The 17943-nt window shown below is 40.3% G+C and overlaps 2 protein-coding genes across 2 annotated transcripts; both read left to right on the forward strand.

The window, feature by feature from the left end:
* Nucleotides 1-790: 790 nt before the first annotated feature.
* On the forward strand, nucleotides 791-4663 carry LOC102714333 (alpha-(1,4)-fucosyltransferase-like). The gene is made up of 4 exons (XM_040529770.1): nucleotides 791-1424; nucleotides 2896-3069; nucleotides 3608-4184; nucleotides 4256-4663. Exons 1-3 carry the CDS (start codon nucleotides 909-911, stop codon nucleotides 4175-4177), a joined length of 1260 nt encoding a protein of 419 aa, XP_040385704.1. The 5' UTR covers nucleotides 791-908; the 3' UTR covers nucleotides 4178-4184; nucleotides 4256-4663.
* Nucleotides 4664-5795: 1132 nt separating this feature from the next.
* On the forward strand, nucleotides 5796-16858 carry LOC102716830 (RNA cytidine acetyltransferase 1-like). Its single transcript, XM_006663799.3, has 25 exons — nucleotides 5796-6022; nucleotides 6313-6484; nucleotides 6592-6714; nucleotides 6897-7070; nucleotides 7265-7375; nucleotides 7613-7746; nucleotides 7824-7917; nucleotides 8001-8099; nucleotides 8667-8803; nucleotides 8881-8975; nucleotides 9096-9219; nucleotides 9295-9382; nucleotides 9452-9551; nucleotides 9644-9696; nucleotides 10454-10630; nucleotides 10716-10753; nucleotides 11027-11114; nucleotides 13287-13466; nucleotides 13555-13663; nucleotides 13827-13896; nucleotides 13975-14122; nucleotides 15302-15430; nucleotides 15507-15632; nucleotides 15880-15942; nucleotides 16169-16858. The coding sequence occupies exons 1-25, from the start codon at nucleotides 5826-5828 to the stop codon at nucleotides 16412-16414; spliced, it is 3075 nt and encodes a 1024-aa protein (XP_006663862.1). The 5' UTR covers nucleotides 5796-5825; the 3' UTR covers nucleotides 16415-16858.
* The last annotated feature ends 1085 nt before the right edge of the window (nucleotides 16859-17943 follow it).

Below are 17943 nucleotides of genomic sequence, written 5' to 3' on the forward strand. Positions count from 1 at the left end.
GCTCGAGATATTGCTGAGCAGAATTTTACTCATAATTATAAAAAATAAATTTCTTTATTTGATTGATTTGTTTGAATTGAACAAAACTAACGAGTATTACTACGAGATAGTGAGATACTCCAAAATAATGCTATTTTTGTCATCCACCATTTGTCCTATAATGTAGCTAATTCTTTTCATCTACACTCTCTTCTAAATCAATCATAATCTTTCTCCAATTATCATCATCTACTTCTTAATTACATACTCTCTCAATCCCTAAATATTAGACACGTTGGTTTTTTAACGCATGTTTAACCGTTTGTTTTATTATTATTTATAAATATGTAAAGTTATATATATGCATAAAAGTATATTTAATAATAAATAAAAATGATATAAAAATATTTAATAATTATATAATTTTTTAATAAGACCAATAATTAAATATGTATAAAAAAATAACTACGTTAAATATTTAGCGACGGAAGGAGCGCTACATTCCACGACGGAAGGAGCGGTAGAAAATCTTAGAAGGAATGGAAAAACTCAAAAACATACATGCCATTGTGGGTTGCCATGGCCTGGCCTGTCAACGCAGAGGCCCAGCCCAGATACGGTCAAAGTCAACGCCATCGGAAATGGTAAACGGATGCCGCCCGCCGGCGACTCGCTACCCACCCCCATGTAGTGCACTAAAATTTTAAAGTTCAATTTCATAAAATGTTAAGGGTCTAAACGAAAAAAGACTCGCTTCTATCGCAAACCTCCGACTATGCGAACCGAACTTTTCCAAAACCCCCCTCCAAAACCCCGTAATTCCACTCCCGCTCCCCCCTCCTATCGCCTCCCCCCTCCTCCGGCTCCGAGATCTCGCGCGCCGCCGAAGCTTCCAGAAGCTTCCGGAGGAGGAGGAAGGCGCGCCGCCGATGCTCGTCCCGAAGCGGATCAACTACATGGCCCCGCTGCTCGCCTCCGCCGTCATCCTCCTCCTCCTCCTCTCGGGATACTTCGAGCTGCCCTCCGTCTCCTCCTACTCCGCCTCCCTCTCCCGCCCCGCGCCGCTCTTCGCCACGGCGCTCGACACCGTCGGCTCCCGCGACCGGTCCCCCTTCACGTCGCTCCTCTCCGCCTTCGCGGCCTGGGACGCCGCCGTCGGGTGCCCCCGCATCCGCGCCAAGCTCGATACGGCTGGGGCCGCGGGCGCCAACGCGAGTGCGGCGGCGTCCATCACGGGCGGCGCAGGGTGGGGCGGCGGCGGGAGGTGCGAGGACATGAGGGCGCGCCACGTCGGGGTGCTCGTCAAGGGGTGGACGTGGATCCCCGACGCGCTCGACGGGGTGTACACGTGCCGCTGCGGGGTGAGCTGCGTCTGGAGCAAGTCCACCGCCGTCGTCGACCGGCCCGACGCGCTGCTCTTCGAGGGTGCCACGCCGCCTCAGCAGGTAGGCGCTATGCTTCTTCTCCATCCCTTCTTGTGCGATGGGGTATACGATTATGCAAACATGGACTGCCTTTCTGTGAATGGATTTGATAAATTTCGGTTGTTTAACATCTAATGCGGATCAAATTAGCGACAACTTCATATAGTTATTTACTATCTGGTAACGCTCGTGTGGCAGAATTGAAGAATTTGCATATACATTTTTTGCTTTCTGCGTGATAGGTATAACAATGCAATGCTCGATTAACAAGTTCGTTAAGAAAATTCTTCGAATGTTAATGCAGATCTAAAAAATATATGTTACTAAATTGTGCTTGTTTTCAGAGGGTCATTTAGTGGGCATTTGGATACTCGGACTTGAAATAGGTTGCCACTTGCTGTAGCCTCAGGTAGTTTTTTTTTGTTGGCTAGGCAATGAGTCTCGATGATCCAAAAGAAAGTTCATATGGCCCAAGGCAATTATTTTTGCTGAGTAGGTAATGTGTCTCAATGATCCAAAAGAACCCTTTGGTCATAAATGTTGCGCAAATGTCTTTGATTATTTTTCTCCAAATCGGGTGCTCTTGGATTTCATTGCTAGCTAATGAGATACTGACTTCATATGCTATCCCTCAAAGACATGATGAACTTGGCAACATTTGGTTGATGCGTTCTTCTCTCATTAGTAATAAGTATCAACAACTTGGCACCTTCTCTGTTTTTATTTTGGGCTTGGTGTTCAGTCACCTCCTGCCACGAAGTGGTTCATCCTGTAGTGTTGCATCCCTTCCATCATCACTTCTTTGATATTCTCTCCCTGAAGACCTGCTCAAGATTTCAGCAATGAGCAGGCACGACAGATGACCTTAGCAACTGATTAAATCATGTTATTCTGAAGATATGCTCAATTCTGATGTTTCCTTATTATCCAGCAAATACTTGCATGTCCTGCCAATGGGTCTTGTGGTTATGTGGCAAATGATGTTGAATCCACCACATATACTTCCTAAAAGTCCCTGGCTGTTAGCCTATCCCCAATGGAAGTTCAGTACAATAAAAAAACCTAGTGCTTCAGTGCTCCTGTGCACAGTGGGTCACACTAATTTTAAAGCAGCAACGAAGGGGTAAGTAATGTAGTACACCGTTGGTTTTGTCTTCAAAATTCGTGCTAGGTACTGTAGCTCGGAGTATAGAAGCACAAGTGGAGGGTCACCACTCTCCACAAAAGTACTTGCGGAAGAATCACATATAGAGTGTCAGTATTAAGTTTTAAGTGGCATGAGTTACAAGCTCACAGCTTTGCAAGCTGCCAAGAACTTATTTGTGGAATGAAAAACCATTGGTGTTTTACTAACCAATGCATACCATTTCCTTTAGTAGTTTATTTTTTTTAGGATTATTTCATAACTTTTACACAAATGCTTCTTTAATGTAGTAAATGTTGTAATCTTTCATATTTCCAAGTTGAAAGTATTCTTTAACATATTTTGCAGAGAATGAAAGGCCTGCCGCTTCGTGTATATCTTGATCTGGAGGCTAGTAGGAAGCCAACTGGTTTCGAGGACATTTTCATAGGTTACCATGCTAAAGATGATGTACAAGTAACATATGCTGGAAAATCATTCCACACTAGTCGAAGTTACCATGTATCGACTGAAAAGAGAAATGTAAGCTCAAAACCCTTGCATAGTAATTTCATGCATAGTAATCAAGATGCAAGTCTAAGCTAGCCAGCTAGGTAGTGATGTTTAACTTTCCATGCATTGTGTATTCCCAACATTATACTATGTAAACATGACACATGACATCATGATTCCTGACTCTGCTAGATCACTGTCCCATAGCATGTTGGGATTAAGTGTGCCTTGTTGACTGTACAAGTATAATGTTAACACTTTAGCAGGCACCACAACCTCACACTCCTAGGGTGAGGTGTTCCCTTTTGAGGCTTTCTTTTGTCTTGTTTTTTCCTGTATTTCATTTTTCTCTTACTTTAGGTCCAATTGGCAATTAGAAGTAGTATTCAAAAGAAGCTAACAACATAGCTTAGCAGGTGCTAAAGTGCTCCTGTTACTGGGATACCTGATGGTTTCTGTAAAAAGATGAAATTGTGCATGTCTATTTCTGCGATACTTTTGCACTGTCAATTTTTGTTTTAAAATCTCAGTTAATCATCTCAACGGCTGATCTCCTGTATGTTGTCAGGATGCACTTATTTACTGGTCATCTTCAAGGTGTCTTCCTCATAGAGACAAAGTTGCAAAAGATTTCCTGTCATTGGTTCCACACCACTCTTTTGGGAAATGTTTGAATAATGTTGATGGTCCCGACATGGCATTATCCATGTATCCAGTTTGCTCCACCAATGATAATGGCAAACCACACTGGTGGGATCACCTTCACTGTGCAATGTCACATTACAAGTTTGTTCTTGCAATTGAGAATACCAAGACAGAAAGTTATGTGACCGAGAAATTGTTCTATGCCTTGGAGGCTGGGTCAGTGCCAATATACTTTGGGGCACCCAATGTCTGGGACTTCATTCCTCCCAATTCTATTATAGATGCTTCCAAATTCAGCTCACTCCGTGAATTGGCATCATATGTGAAAACTGTTGCCAACGATCCCATAGCCTATGCAGAATACCATGCATGGAGGAGGTGTGGTACCCTGGGTAACTTTGGTAGATCACGTGAAATGAGCCTTGACACACTGCCCTGTCGACTTTGTGAACTTGTTAGCAAAAGAGGTGGTAGGAATGCAGATGCATTGTGATTGACTGGTTAGTACCCTGACTCCATAATAGTGTTCACTTTGTTCTTACATAGTCTGATAAAACTTTTGCATTACTAGGTAATATTTTTGTGTCTATACTTTTGACGAGAACCGAATGACTTGAACTCCAATGTGGGATATGTTACATGTATCCAATTGGTATGCAATGAAGATGAAGTGCTTGGATGTCGGAAGGAAACAGTTGATATTGTTCTGATAACACACTGTATTTCTTATTACATTTTTTCTATTTCTTTTTGCCTACAGATTTGAGAGATGTACACAGTAATTAGGGAGTCATGTTTGTAGGGAAAAATGTATGAATGAACATTATATTGCTAATGTTATACGGTCATTAAGATCACCCTTATACCGATGTCTTGAAGAAATGTGATGATACAGAACCAGCAATATCTTGAAACACTGTATGCTGCTTGATGCCTATCCAATTCTATGAAACTACAATAGAGTGAACTATGTGCTTATTTTTTTTGTAGAGGCTGTGAAGTTGTATTTAGGACTTATTTTTCACTGCCTAATACATTGCATTTCCTTTGTTTTTCCAATAATAAAATGAAAAAAAATGTCGTGTGCTTCCTTATAAGAACAATTGTCTGGAGCTGTTCTAATTTAGGATATTCCATGACATGGTAACCAAATTTTTATTATTGTTGGATAATCTAGACCTAATGGTTTACCTGCTAATATGCCACAATTCTATCTTTGTTTATGGGATGCAATAAAATTGTAGGTTCCTGAGTGCAGGAACTTTAGTATGGACGGTTCAATTCATCCACGTAATGGTTTTGGAAGAACCAAGGGCAATGGGCACCTATGGTCATTATCACAAGCGCAAATTGCATGTAATCTGTTCAAGTGATCTCCCATCTCCAGAGATTACAGTGACAATTCCTCAAGATCAAAGTACAGGAGCTGAACTTACTATTTCTTCCATTGCCTCGTGAAGAAATGAACCTTAAACCTCATAGACAATCGTGAACCTGTTTTTATTGTTAAAACTTTTATATTTATGCTCTCGGCAACTTAAACGCCGGTGTTGAAAAAACATGATGAAAAATCTAAAACATCAATTCTAAAATTAAATTTTAAAATTCAAATTTTCAGTAGCGGCATATATACCTTTGGGCTAAAAGATGGATTTCCAGTAAACACGAGGCATTCTGAATCATGAACCTGAAGGCCCATCTAGGCTTTCATCGTTTCGTTTTTTTTTTAAAAAAAGACCAAACAATTTATTTACAAATAAAAAATATTTCATAGATAAAAATTTTATATACATATTTATAATTATTAAAAAACAAATGTGATAAAATAAACTACAAATAACTATAAAATTAATTAAATTTAATTTTAAAAATTCAATTTAAGTGAAACGATTGGAGCCCGGCCCATCAGAAGAAAGAAGGCCCGGGCGCCCGGCCCATCTTTCGCTTAAACCCTAAATCCCCCGTTCCCCACGCCTCCGGACCTCACCTCCCCTCCCCTCTCGTACGCGCCTCGCGCTCGCGCTCTCCGCCGGCGCCGCCCGCTCCCCCCATTCCTCCGCCCTCCCCGCCGGCGACGTCGGCGCGCACCTCATCCCCGCCTCCCCCCCCACACACACAAGAGACCGGCGGCGGCGGCGAGGATGAGGAAGAAGGTGGACGAGCGCATCCGCACGCTGATCGAGAACGGCGTGCGGCAACGCCACCGCTCCATGTTCGTCATCGTCGGCGACAAGTCGCGCGACCAGATCGTCAACCTCAACTACATGCTCGCCAAGTCCCGCGTCAAGTCCCGCCCCTCCGTCCTCTGGTGCTACCGCGACAAGCTCGAGATCAGCAGGTGACCCCATACTGCCCCCACCCCCACTGTTTCGCTCTTAGCTTGCTCTTCTGTTCAATTGAGGATGGACGAGCCAATGCCACGCTTAGCTTGCTGATTCGATTCGATTGGTGCACCTGCTGATTGTTGAATTGTAAATGGTGTGTGTGTGTGTGTGTGTGTGTGTGTGTGAGAGAGAGAGAGAGAGAGAGAGAGAGAGAGAGAGAGAGAGAGAGAGAGAGAGAGAGAGAGCAATGCCATTCCAGTTAATTGTGTGAAAATGCTCTTTTTTTTTTCCTTTTTGAGTGTAGTCATAAGAAGAAGCGGGCCAAGCAGATCAAGAAGCTCATGCAGCGTGGACTCATGGACCCCGAGAAGGCTGACCCCTTCTCGCTCTTCCTAGAGACGTCGGACATCACCTACTGCCTCTACAAGGACTCTGAGAGGGTTCTTGGCAACACATTTGGCATGTGCATCCTGCAGGTCTACCATCAACCTTTGTTTTGTTTTGTGTTGTGTTTTTTTTGGGGGGAGTGATGTTGCTGCTGTGAAATTTCCCCTGCACTGATATGATTTTGAATGTGCCGCAGGATTTCGAGGCGCTCACGCCAAACCTACTTGCAAGGACCATCGAGACAGTTGAGGGTGGGGGTTTGATTATCCTGTTGCTCCGCTCCCTCTCCTCTCTTACCAGCCTTTATACAATGGTCATGGTGAGCTCAAATTCTGTGTTGCACTCTGCTTCTCTTGTCTCTGATGCATACATATATGATCCCAACTTTACCAATAAACTTGACATGTTTGGTTTAACATGCTACGTCTTAGCTTCAGTGCTCTATCTCCCCATCCTGCTGAGTTAAAACTTGACTACATTGGGTTGTTCCTGCTCCAACAGGATGTCCATGAAAGGTTCCGGACAGAGTCCCATAACCAGTCTGCTGCTAGGTTCAACGAGAGGTTCTTGCTATCGATAGCATCTTGCAAGTCATGTGTTGTCATGGATGACGAACTCAACATTTTGCCGATATCTTCTCACATGAAATTTATACAGCCAGTTACAAATAATGAGGTATTGGTGCTGAAAATCTATCTCTCTCGTAGAACTCTAAATGTCTTGTTTGGTTATGCTGATGGTGTTCTTTATTCTTATAAATGCTCCTGCTTAGTTGTTTGCAGTCTTTTTTTATTAATCTCTTGGACATTCTAGTTGTTTCAACCAGGTCATCATATTCCACTATGACATATTTTTTAACGTATGTTTAGGATTCAGAGGGACTGTCAGAAAGGGAGAGAGAGTTGAAAGATCTAAAAGATCAATTCCGTGAAGACTTCCCTGTTGGTCCTTTAATTGGAAAGTGCTTCACAATGGATCAGGTACGTTTTAGTGCATATCCTGTTTAAGTTTAGAGATTTTTTTCAGTCCTGGAGGTACTGAGAGATACCACATCTTATACTGTAAAAGTTAGTCCTTGGATTAGGAGGTAACGAATTTTGCTATAAAAAAGACGGTACTCATGGTTCCTCTGAAGGATTCTGAAATCACTCTTGAGTTTACCGTATACATGGAATCTTTCAATCTGCAACGTGCTGAGATTTGAGAGTTATGTACAGGGTAAAGCTGTTATCAATTTCCTTGACTCTATTTTGGACAAGTCCCTGAGGAGCACGGTAGGCTTGCTTGCTGCCCGTGGACGTGGGAAATCAGCTGCCCTTGGTCTTGCCATAGCTGGAGCCATTGCTGCTGGGTAGTGCTCGGCTCAATTAAAGTTAATTGTTTGTTGAATTTTCTCTGTAATTAATGCTAATCCCTTTTGCTTTTTAGATATTCAAATATATTTGTCACAGCCCCAAGTCCAGAGAACCTAAAAACATTGTTTGAATTTGTGTGCAAGGGAATGAATGCGTTGGAGTACAAGGTGTTTGTCTATTATCTAGTCTTGGTCTTAAAGTTTAAATTTTTGTTATGCAGTTAATGAACACATCATTCCACCCCTTTCAGGAGCATTTGCACTATGATGTAGTGAAGAGTGCAGATCCAGAATTCAAGAAGGCAACTATTCAAATAAATGTCTACAAGCAGCATCGCCAGACAATCCAGGTTGTTATGAGCATACTACTTCCACCCAAATGTTATTCCTGGGCTGTTTAGGCTTATCAGAAGTTGATGGGGAGGGGCTTCAAAATTCAAACTGTATGAACAAAGGGATCCTTTAGCTTCCCTAGAAAACTTTAGTAATGTCCTGTTAGGGAGGATTAAACTTTTGTTGGATTTAATAATCCATCTTGTTAAATGCTGCAGAAGATTGAAAAGCTTTGTCTACTTTGCCTGTGAAGGTACACCAATGCAGCATAGGACACAAAGTTTAATCAAAGGCTAGTACTTTTGAATGTACTGGTCCTTACTGAGATTTTATGTACAGACCCTACCGTGGCAATTTTGCTTTATTCTTGGGCGATCTTTTTCACATGAGTTTTATTTTCTGTAGTTCAAAAATATAAGCGATCATTGTTTTAGCAATCATGTTTTTTCTTGGTAGGTCATTCAATAACGTGTGTTTGATGGTCATTGTTTGCCAGGAATAACTTTTACTAGCTTGCTACCCATGTTGAACATTATTTTGCTTAATATTAATCAATCTGGCTCAACTCTTTTTACTGTTTGCAGTATTTGAAACCACATGATCATGGAAAACTTTCGCAAGTTGAACTCCTTGTCATTGATGAAGCTGCTGCTATTCCATTGCCAATTGTGAAGTCCTTGCTTGGTCCATACCTTGTTTTCCTATCTTCCACTGTCAATGGGTATGCTTGCTTTCCTTTCCAAATGTGGTAACACTGTAATTCATGGTTGTGATCATTTTGGATGTTTTGTATCGAAGGTATGAAGGAACAGGTCGATCCTTGTCTTTGAAGCTCCTCCAGCAGTTGGAATCCCAAAGTCAGCCAGCTGCTTCAAATGATGGACCCAATTCAAGTAAGAGTCCACTTAATTTTATCTAAAACAGAGGTTCTTATATTTAATGCACTTATTTTGAAGAACCTTATGTATCTTGAATGTTTTTCACTTATTTATGTTTTTTATTTTGACTTGCAGGTAGGCTTTTTAAGAAAATTGAATTAAACGAATCCATTAGGTATGCATCAGGTGATCCTATTGAGAGCTGGCTTAACGAGTTACTTTGTTTGGATCTTGCAAACTCCATTCCCAATATTAGCAGGTGAGCATCATCTAATTGCTTTTTGTATAACCCCAACTTACATGCATGTCTGAAATAAACTGTGGTTTTCTTCAGGCTACCTCACCCAAAAGAATGTGATCTTTATTATGTCAACCGAGACACACTTTTCTCATATCATAAGGAGAGTGAGATATTTTTACAGGTATGGATTAGAAATGTCTGCTTTCCTTATTGATTAATTGATGTTTATCATAATTACTTAATATTTCAGAGGATGATGGCACTTTATGTTGCTTCCCATTACAAAAATTCACCCAATGACTTGCAATTAATGGCTGATGCGCCAGCACATCACCTATTTGTATTGCTTGGTAGGGACTACTTGCCCAGCAATCACACCTATTTAATATGGCAACACTGTAAGGCTCTACTAAGTATTAACTTGTATTCTTTATTTTTCTAGGCCCAGTTGATGAGTCTAAAAATCAGCTTCCAGATATTCTATGCGTAGTCCAGGTGCTGAACTCCTTCCCACTTAATATTCTTCAGTGTTTTATTTTGAAATGTTCTTTGGGCATATGCTAGTTCTTTGCTGAGGTAGTAGCTGAAAGACTGAGTATATTAAACATTCTTACATGATTGCATGATGAAATACATCCTAATGCCATGCACCAACATTGAATATATTTTGATAGTATATTTGTTTTGTGTTGAAAACATTGCTATGTTCTAAAAATTTGGTCAAAATATCTTACAGTATGAAATGGAGGGAGTACACATCTTAATATGTTATGCAATGGTTGGGAATCAATATCAATCTATTTAATGTCGTTGAGTCAGTTTGCAACTGTAATCACCATATGTGCACTGTTACAAAAAAAGAGATGTTAGGTGTGGTGATACTCCCTCTATTCACAAATAGATGCCATCTTAGTATCCATGCAGTCGAACCTCGAAATCTTAAATCACTAAAATATGCAAAAAAAACATTAACATTTCATAAGTAAAAAATGTTAGCAGATATTTTAAATTTAACTTCAACACTTTATTTTGCCTCCCATCTTCAAATGACATGAACAATCTATTTAAATTTAACTTCTCCATTTTATTTACTTACTCTGCTTCCCATCTTCAAATGAACAATCTAAGCTTTGATTTAGAGTCGAATGTTATCTATTGGAAAATTTTTCAGAGTAGTTCCTACTAAATACACCTCCAAAACATTTCAAGATGTTAGGCCTTGCTTGTAAATATACTTGTTTGGGATCTTCAGGTCTGTTTGGAAGGTCAAATATCTCGAAAATCAGCTATGAAAAGCCTAAGTGAGGGTCGTGCACCTTGTGGTGATCAAATACCATGGAAATTTTGTGAACAGTTTCAAGATAATGTGTTTCCAAGTCTCTCAGGAGCTCGGATTGTCCGAATCGCTGTCCATCCAAGTGCTGTGAGGGTGAGATTTAATGCCTTTATAGAATTTGTTCTGGATGTGTTAACATCACACTCCATACTTTAAATATTCTACTTCTCCAATGCAGCTTGGATATGGTTCAGCTGCTGTAGACCTTTTGTCAAGGTATGCGTTTGTCTTCTTTACCCTAACTAGGTGCTATGGGTGCTGTGGGGTAGTATCTGTTGATGCTCTTATGTTTGCTATAATCAGCATATGATGATTAACGATTATAAATAGAGTGAAGGGACTTGTCTAATATCACTGGCAACTCTCCCTAATTATTAATTTTTTCACGTGCATTTATTTATCCATACTCAATTACGGACAAAACTATTTATTTCAATCTGTTCCCATTTGGTACCGTTATTAATATTAATATTATTATTGTTTTTGAAGGTATTATGAAGGGCAAATGACTCTATTTGCTGAGGATGAGGAGGAAAATGAAGAACCTGAAGTCAAGATCACTGAGGCTGCAGAGAAGGTCCATTATGTTGATTTGAACAACTATTTATTATGTCCATTTTGTATCTTATTCTGTGTCAACTTTAAATAGCTCAATTGTTAGAACTTAGAACTGTGTCATATTGTTATGGGTTAGAGTTCATAGGGGGTAAACACCGTCAAGAGGATAGCCGGGCAGCGACAGCTGCTAGGGATGAGAGAGGGACTTAGATTGGGGAAGACTAACTCTGATTCATTGCTTGTTTAGAATAATGATACAATCCATCCTTATATAGATGGTGAGACTTAATCCCTAAGTAACTAACTTGATCTAATCTAACTTTATCTCCTAATCCTATCCTATCTCCAGTGCTACAGTACCGCATGTACTGTTCATCCGCCAGAGGGTTGGGCCCATGGGCCTCAATCCTTCGGCCCCTACCTATGACACTACATCCCTCCTTTCGAGCAGCTCGCCCTCGAGCTGCAGTACTACTAGATTGACTCGTACGACTCTCTAAATAAAACCTAACATAACTTAAGCCTTTTACATCTTGGCTGGTGACACAATTATAACTAAAAAAATTAGGTGTTGGTGCCAGCCCGTGTCTTCGTGGCAGCCAAAATCGCCGTCTTCGCCTCCGATGACCCCAACAGCAGTGGTGCCAGTGCCATAGCCAACCACATGGGCGAGGGCTACCCAAAAATAGCCCCTGCCCCTGCCAGCAAGGATCCCCCGGCCATCTTGCTTCAGGGAAGGGCATCCTAGAGGAAGCAGGTGCAGCTACCCTTGGCCGTGCACCACGCCGCGCACCATGGCTTGCTCTGCACGCTGACGACCTGCCTGAATTACGCCTCTTGAATACATGATGTTGTGGGCGCATGGATGATGGATGATGGCGCGACACAATAGCCTTCATTGGGGAGCGCTGAGAGGATGGTGATGTGGCCAGCGACGACATTGCCGTGCCCACCACCGCCGTCTGCAGATTGCACTTCTCTTCCTTCTCAATTGGCGCATGCTTCGTCCTCATTGAGGCTGCAAGTACCGCTAGGTTGGCCTGCATCCTTTTGAGGAGCCGGATGCACATGTCTCTAGGATCTTCGGTGATGTCTTCAACAACCATGGCTCTGATACCAAGTTGTTATGGGTTAGGGTTCATAGGGGCTAAACACCGCCAAGAGGATAGCCGGGCAGCGACGGCTGCTAGGGATGAGAGAGGGACTTAGATTAGGGAAGACTAACTCTGATTCATTGCTTGTTTAGAATAATGATACAATCCATCCTTATATAGATGGTGAGACTTAATCCCTAAGTAACTAACTTGATCTAATCTAACTTTATCTCCTAATCCTATCCTATCTCCAGTGCTACAGTACCGCGTGTACTGTTCATCCGCCAGAGGGTTGGGCCCATGGGCCTCGATCCTTCGGCCCCTACCTATGACACATATGGTTTCATATTACATACTCTCTCTGTTTTATATTATAAGATGTTTTGACTATGCGCCTAGATTCTTTAGCATCCATTTTAGACAATGCTAGAAAGTTTTATATTGTGAAACGGAGGTAGTACTTTTTTTGGATCCCTTTGAGAGAAACAAGCACACTATTTTTTTTTGTAAGTAGTTTTATATGAATATACGAGCTGGCTTAGTATATCATTGCTAGCAACAGAGTCATCCTTTTCTGTACTAATATACTCCCACCGATCCCAAATATAGGTTCTTTTAGACTTGGGCACAAGAATTAATAAAACAATCAGGATTTTTTTGCCCTTCATTAATATTGCATTGGGAAAGAGGAATCACTTCATTTTTGAGAGAGATGTTATTTGTTTACCAAGGGCAAACAAGGTAGATAGTTGAAAAGGTTCCTAGGAAGTCCTAAAACGACTTATATTTAGTGAAGAGTTGAGAAGGCTAAAATGACTTATTTTTGGGATTGGAGGTAGTATCATGTTCATGGTAGTACAACTATGACCACCAACTGTGAACTAAACAATGCTATTCAATTAGTTGCGTGTTGCTTGATGAATTCTATGGATTTGTAATCTGCACACTCTTCTATCTGTATACATTGTACATTATGATGTAAAACCCTGTTTGCCTACCATAGTAGGATTAATTCGAATTAATATATTGTGGCCAAACAATATGGTTTTGCTTGTCCACAAGTCTTAATCTTACATTTTTGTATATTTCTATTGCAGGCTTCTCTGCTAGAAGAGACCATAAAGCCTAGGGCAAATCTCCCACCACTCCTTGTCCATCTTCGTGAGCGTCGTCCTGAAAAGCTCCATTACCTAGGTGTATCTTTTGGACTGACACAAGAACTTTTCCGCTTTTGGCGGAAGCATAACTTCTATCCATTCTATGTGGGCCAAATTCCTGTAATAATCTAATCTGATGTATTCGTCGTTCTTCACCTTTGCAGTTCTTCTGTAGTAGCTTCTTATATTTCCTATATCTATTCTTCAGAGTGCTGTGACTGGTGAGCACACATGTATGATCTTGAGGCCCTTAAACAGCGATGAGATTGAAGTTAATGAGTCAAGCAAATGTGGATTTTTGGATCCATTTTATCAAGGTTAGTCACAAGTTTTGGTACCTTCTCTGATGCATTTCAAACTGAAGCTTCTTCATTTCTTTAACTGTACACATCAAATCTGATGTAAGGTTTACAGTTCAAATTTTTTCCCCTTTTACTTGACTTTTGGGGCATTAGCTAAATTTTGGAACAATGTGCTCAGATTTCAGACAACGATTCAGGCGGCTTCTGGGAACATCCTTCCGGCATCTCAATTTTAAGCTTGCAATGAGGTATGTTGAAGTTTCAATTTTTTTCATCATGGCAAAGAAATTTGGTGACGTTCTAATTATTTGGCTGTATGTTCTCAGTGTATTGTCTTCCAAGATAGATTTTTCAGATCATGAACCCTCGGAATATTATACCAATATTACCTCAAAGATATTGGGAGACTTGTTATCACCACATGATATGAAACGACTGGAAGCGTATTCCAACAATTTGGTTGACTATCATCTGGTAAGAAATTCAATGAAGGATTTTTAGTTTGATTCGACTTGTTCAAGGTGGCTAGTTATTTGTAGGCACAAGTAATTAAGTAGAGATGCAGATTGGGGTCTATATTGAACCAAAAGTCATGTTCAAGGTTTCAACCCAGATATGTAATTAACACCCATAATCTCTTATCCATAGGGCTATGGTTTACTTATTGCATTCATGACTGCACCATTAGAGTGAATTATTCTGTTGGAAGTGAACTTGACAGACTGTTGTGTCCCTTGCTGAATGTGAGCACCATTTAGTTGCAAAGTGCTCAATACATAGGTGGATGTAATGTCCTCTAGGAAGATGGACACTGATGCCCAATGTAGCAAACTGTTGGTCCTAGGATGCAAAGTCTAGGATTCTCCGGCCACCATCCCAGTGACTCGTGCAGTTTCAAGCACCACCTCACATTTTAATCCTTCATGAGTCTTTTGCCAAGGTTGGTGCATGTACAGTTGCCCTCAGGCCTCAGCCCTTCACTTGTGTCCTGGCCTCTAACGCACCTCTTCCAGGCAGTTCCCAGTAAAGATGCTGATTCCTTTTCCCCAATGCCAGCTTGCTATGTGCCCTTTCGAGCTGTAGAAGTTCATTGGTCCATGGCTCATCCACTATAAATGAGCCTTCAAAACTCAAGCATGGGCATATTGACCTTTCTAAATTTGACCTGATTGCTCTTCCAAAAATCTAGTACTAGAGAAACAACGTCACATCTTTTGTTGTAAAATTTACACAAATTGTTAGTTTGATTAGAAGCAACTCATATTCTTGCCAAACAGGGGCACGCATATTTCTTTTGGGTTCAGTCGATCATATCATTATGTGTTTCGAAAAATGCCATCAATACCTATACATACTTATCCTCAGGAACAGTCAGACTTCTGGCAACATTTAATCTGTGCAGCTGCTCTGCAAATCATGGCCGCCTTATAATTTATTTAATTTTACAGTTCATTTCTGCAAAAACTTTTTTTTTTGCTATGATATGAGAATTTTATCTTCTCAGCTTCTTGTATATTATATTCCACCTCACAAAAACTCTCAAGCAGGTTAAAAGTTAATATGTTGCCATTCGCCTTTATGTCAAATAGAAACTGTGTTATTAAGGTGATAATTGAAATGCTTCCAAATTTCACCGTTCTCTGGTTCTTGTAGATTCTGGACCTTGTCCCTATCCTTGCGCACCAGTATTTTTCGGAGAAGCTTCCTGTTACACTTCACGGTGCCCAAGCAGCTGTTTTGTTCTGTATGGGACTACAAGACAAAGACATAAGTGCTACAAAGGTTAGTTCAAGTTGATCTCAAACAAGTGTAAAGTACCTGTAGTTGAAATTTATTCTTTTGGGTGCTCTGTCGACAGGAAGAACTGGGGATAGAAAGGGAACAGGTTCTGTCAAACTTCATCAAGACAATGAAAAAGTTATATGGTTACCTTCATAATATTGCCGGAAAAGAAATTGAAGCAACATTACCACGTCTAAAGGAGGTAAGTAAACTATATTTTGTTTGTTTTTGTTAACTTAGTATTCACATGTACTCCATCCGTCCCAAAATGTATCTATTTTGGGATAAAGGGAGTAATAATTACACATCCAGATTTGGCATTGTTAATTGGTGTGCATGCAGGCAAATGCGTATAGTTAGATAAAGTTCTGCTTATGGCCATAATCTCAAAATAGTTTTTTTGACTGCTTCATATTTTGACCTATTTGTTCTATGTCTACTGCTTACAGATTGATACGGCTCCTCTTAAATCACTGGATGAGGATCTCGATGAAGCAGCCAGAGAAGTAAAGGTATTGTTTCTTATATACATTAATTACATCACATACTTCAAATCCTGAGTCATCCACTGAGAAGTAATCAGGATATTAAAACTGACCATATGTCATACAGAAACCGCCAAAATTATTGAGCACCATTGTTAGATGTGGACAACATTTTGTTTAAACATGAAAAAATAAGGCTACATTTGTATGCTGAAATTGTGATCTCTCCTAACCTTATCTTGGGCAAATATAGGAACAAAGTAGAGCAACGGATGAGGCTAATGTGGACCCAAAGTTTCTGCAAAGATATGCAATTGACGCTGATGATGATGAGATTCAGAAGGCACTGAATAATGGAAAGATTTCTGCGAGTGGTGTTATCAGTGTGAAATCCAACAAGACAAAGGCTGAGAAGCAAGAGAAGCGCAAAGAAATGAAGAAATCAAAAAGGAAAGGAGCTGATGGAGAGAGATCTGAGTCTAAGAAGAAGAGATCTTGAATCAACAGCTAAAATTAGCACATCCAGTTCCAGACTGTTGACCTCGGTTGCTCTTGAAACTCACCAGAAACATTTCCTATCCATGCTGAGGAGCCCTGCTAACACAAACTGCAAGAACGTGTTCATCTCACAACTCGCAAGAAGGCCAAACGAGCTGACAAGTTCTCCACAAAACATCTGGCACTAGTAGCCATCAATTTTGATGCTTCAATTTCTCAGAATATATATATTTTTTGCTGTATCCTCACTGTAACATAGTTAATTTTGTTGAGTAAGAAAATGGCAGCTTGCTTGTTTGCCAAGTGGGTATAATCCTTACATAGAACTGCAGATTGCTTGCACGTTGGGGGTTTAGTGGACATTTATCCTTGAGAATCTGAACTCTGAAAGGACCAAAGAGCGATATGAGATAAACCAACATGGTGATGGTGTTTTTTTTTTGAATGCATGGTGAGGCCATTTCCGGAGGATAAGGTACCAATTTCAACCATTTCAGTTTACAGACAAAACAAATGTTCAGAACTTCTGATAATTCTGGCCCAAGTGACACACTATAAGCTACAATTCAAACATAGACGCTGGAGATTAATTGAAGCCTTGACATCTCTGCCAGCTAGTAGTGAGACTACTGACTGCTAATTTGTAAGCTGAATATTGTTAGCAGCCGGAGTGAGATTGAGCAGCTTGCATGACTTCCAACACACTTCCGGTTCAACGGGATATTTAACTATTTGCCACTATTGCATTTGGCAAATCTCTAAATGTCACTCTTATAAATATGTTTACATATATACCATTGTTGAGAGAGAATGGACTAATAGTTTGCTACTTTTGCACACTTAGAGCAACAATTCAGCATGCCAACATGTACCAATGACACAAAAATTACCAAACTACCCCTTTTTATTCTGATTAGGACAGATAGCAATATAGCACAGCACAACACATTTGTAATTATGGAAAAATATTATAACACAACACATGATCCAAATAAATAACAAGCACATAACAGTACATACTATCTCATTGGCAACACAAATATTTTTTAGTATTTGGCCTTTACAGTAGACCACATACTGCAATAAAAGTTCCCCCATTGAGGCCGATCCGGATGGGGCTGGCTGGATCTGGCTATTTTTGTTTTTTGACACAGGGGTAGTTCGGTAATTTTGCGTTATTTGTCCACGTCAGCATGCTGAGATGGCGCTCCATGTGTGCAAAAGTGGTAAACTATTAGTTCATCCTCTCTCAGCAATGGCATATATGTAAACATATTTGTAAGAGTGACATTTGAAGAGTTGCCAAATACAATAGTCGCAAATAGTTAAATATCCTGTTTAACTGACAGCTGACTGAACATGGTTTCTAATCTTGAGATGCAAAAAAATAGGAAATGCTGTTATTAAAACTATGGAAAATAGTAAAATACCCATGCTTTTTAATGGAAACATATTACAAAATGTCATTTTTAATGGAAGCATATTACAAAATGTCATAAAATTTGTTTATCAACTATAGTAACATCACTT

This window comes from Oryza brachyantha, chromosome 12, assembly GCF_000231095.2.
Source record: "Oryza brachyantha chromosome 12, ObraRS2, whole genome shotgun sequence".
Classification (NCBI taxonomy): Eukaryota; Viridiplantae; Streptophyta; class Magnoliopsida; order Poales; family Poaceae; genus Oryza; species Oryza brachyantha.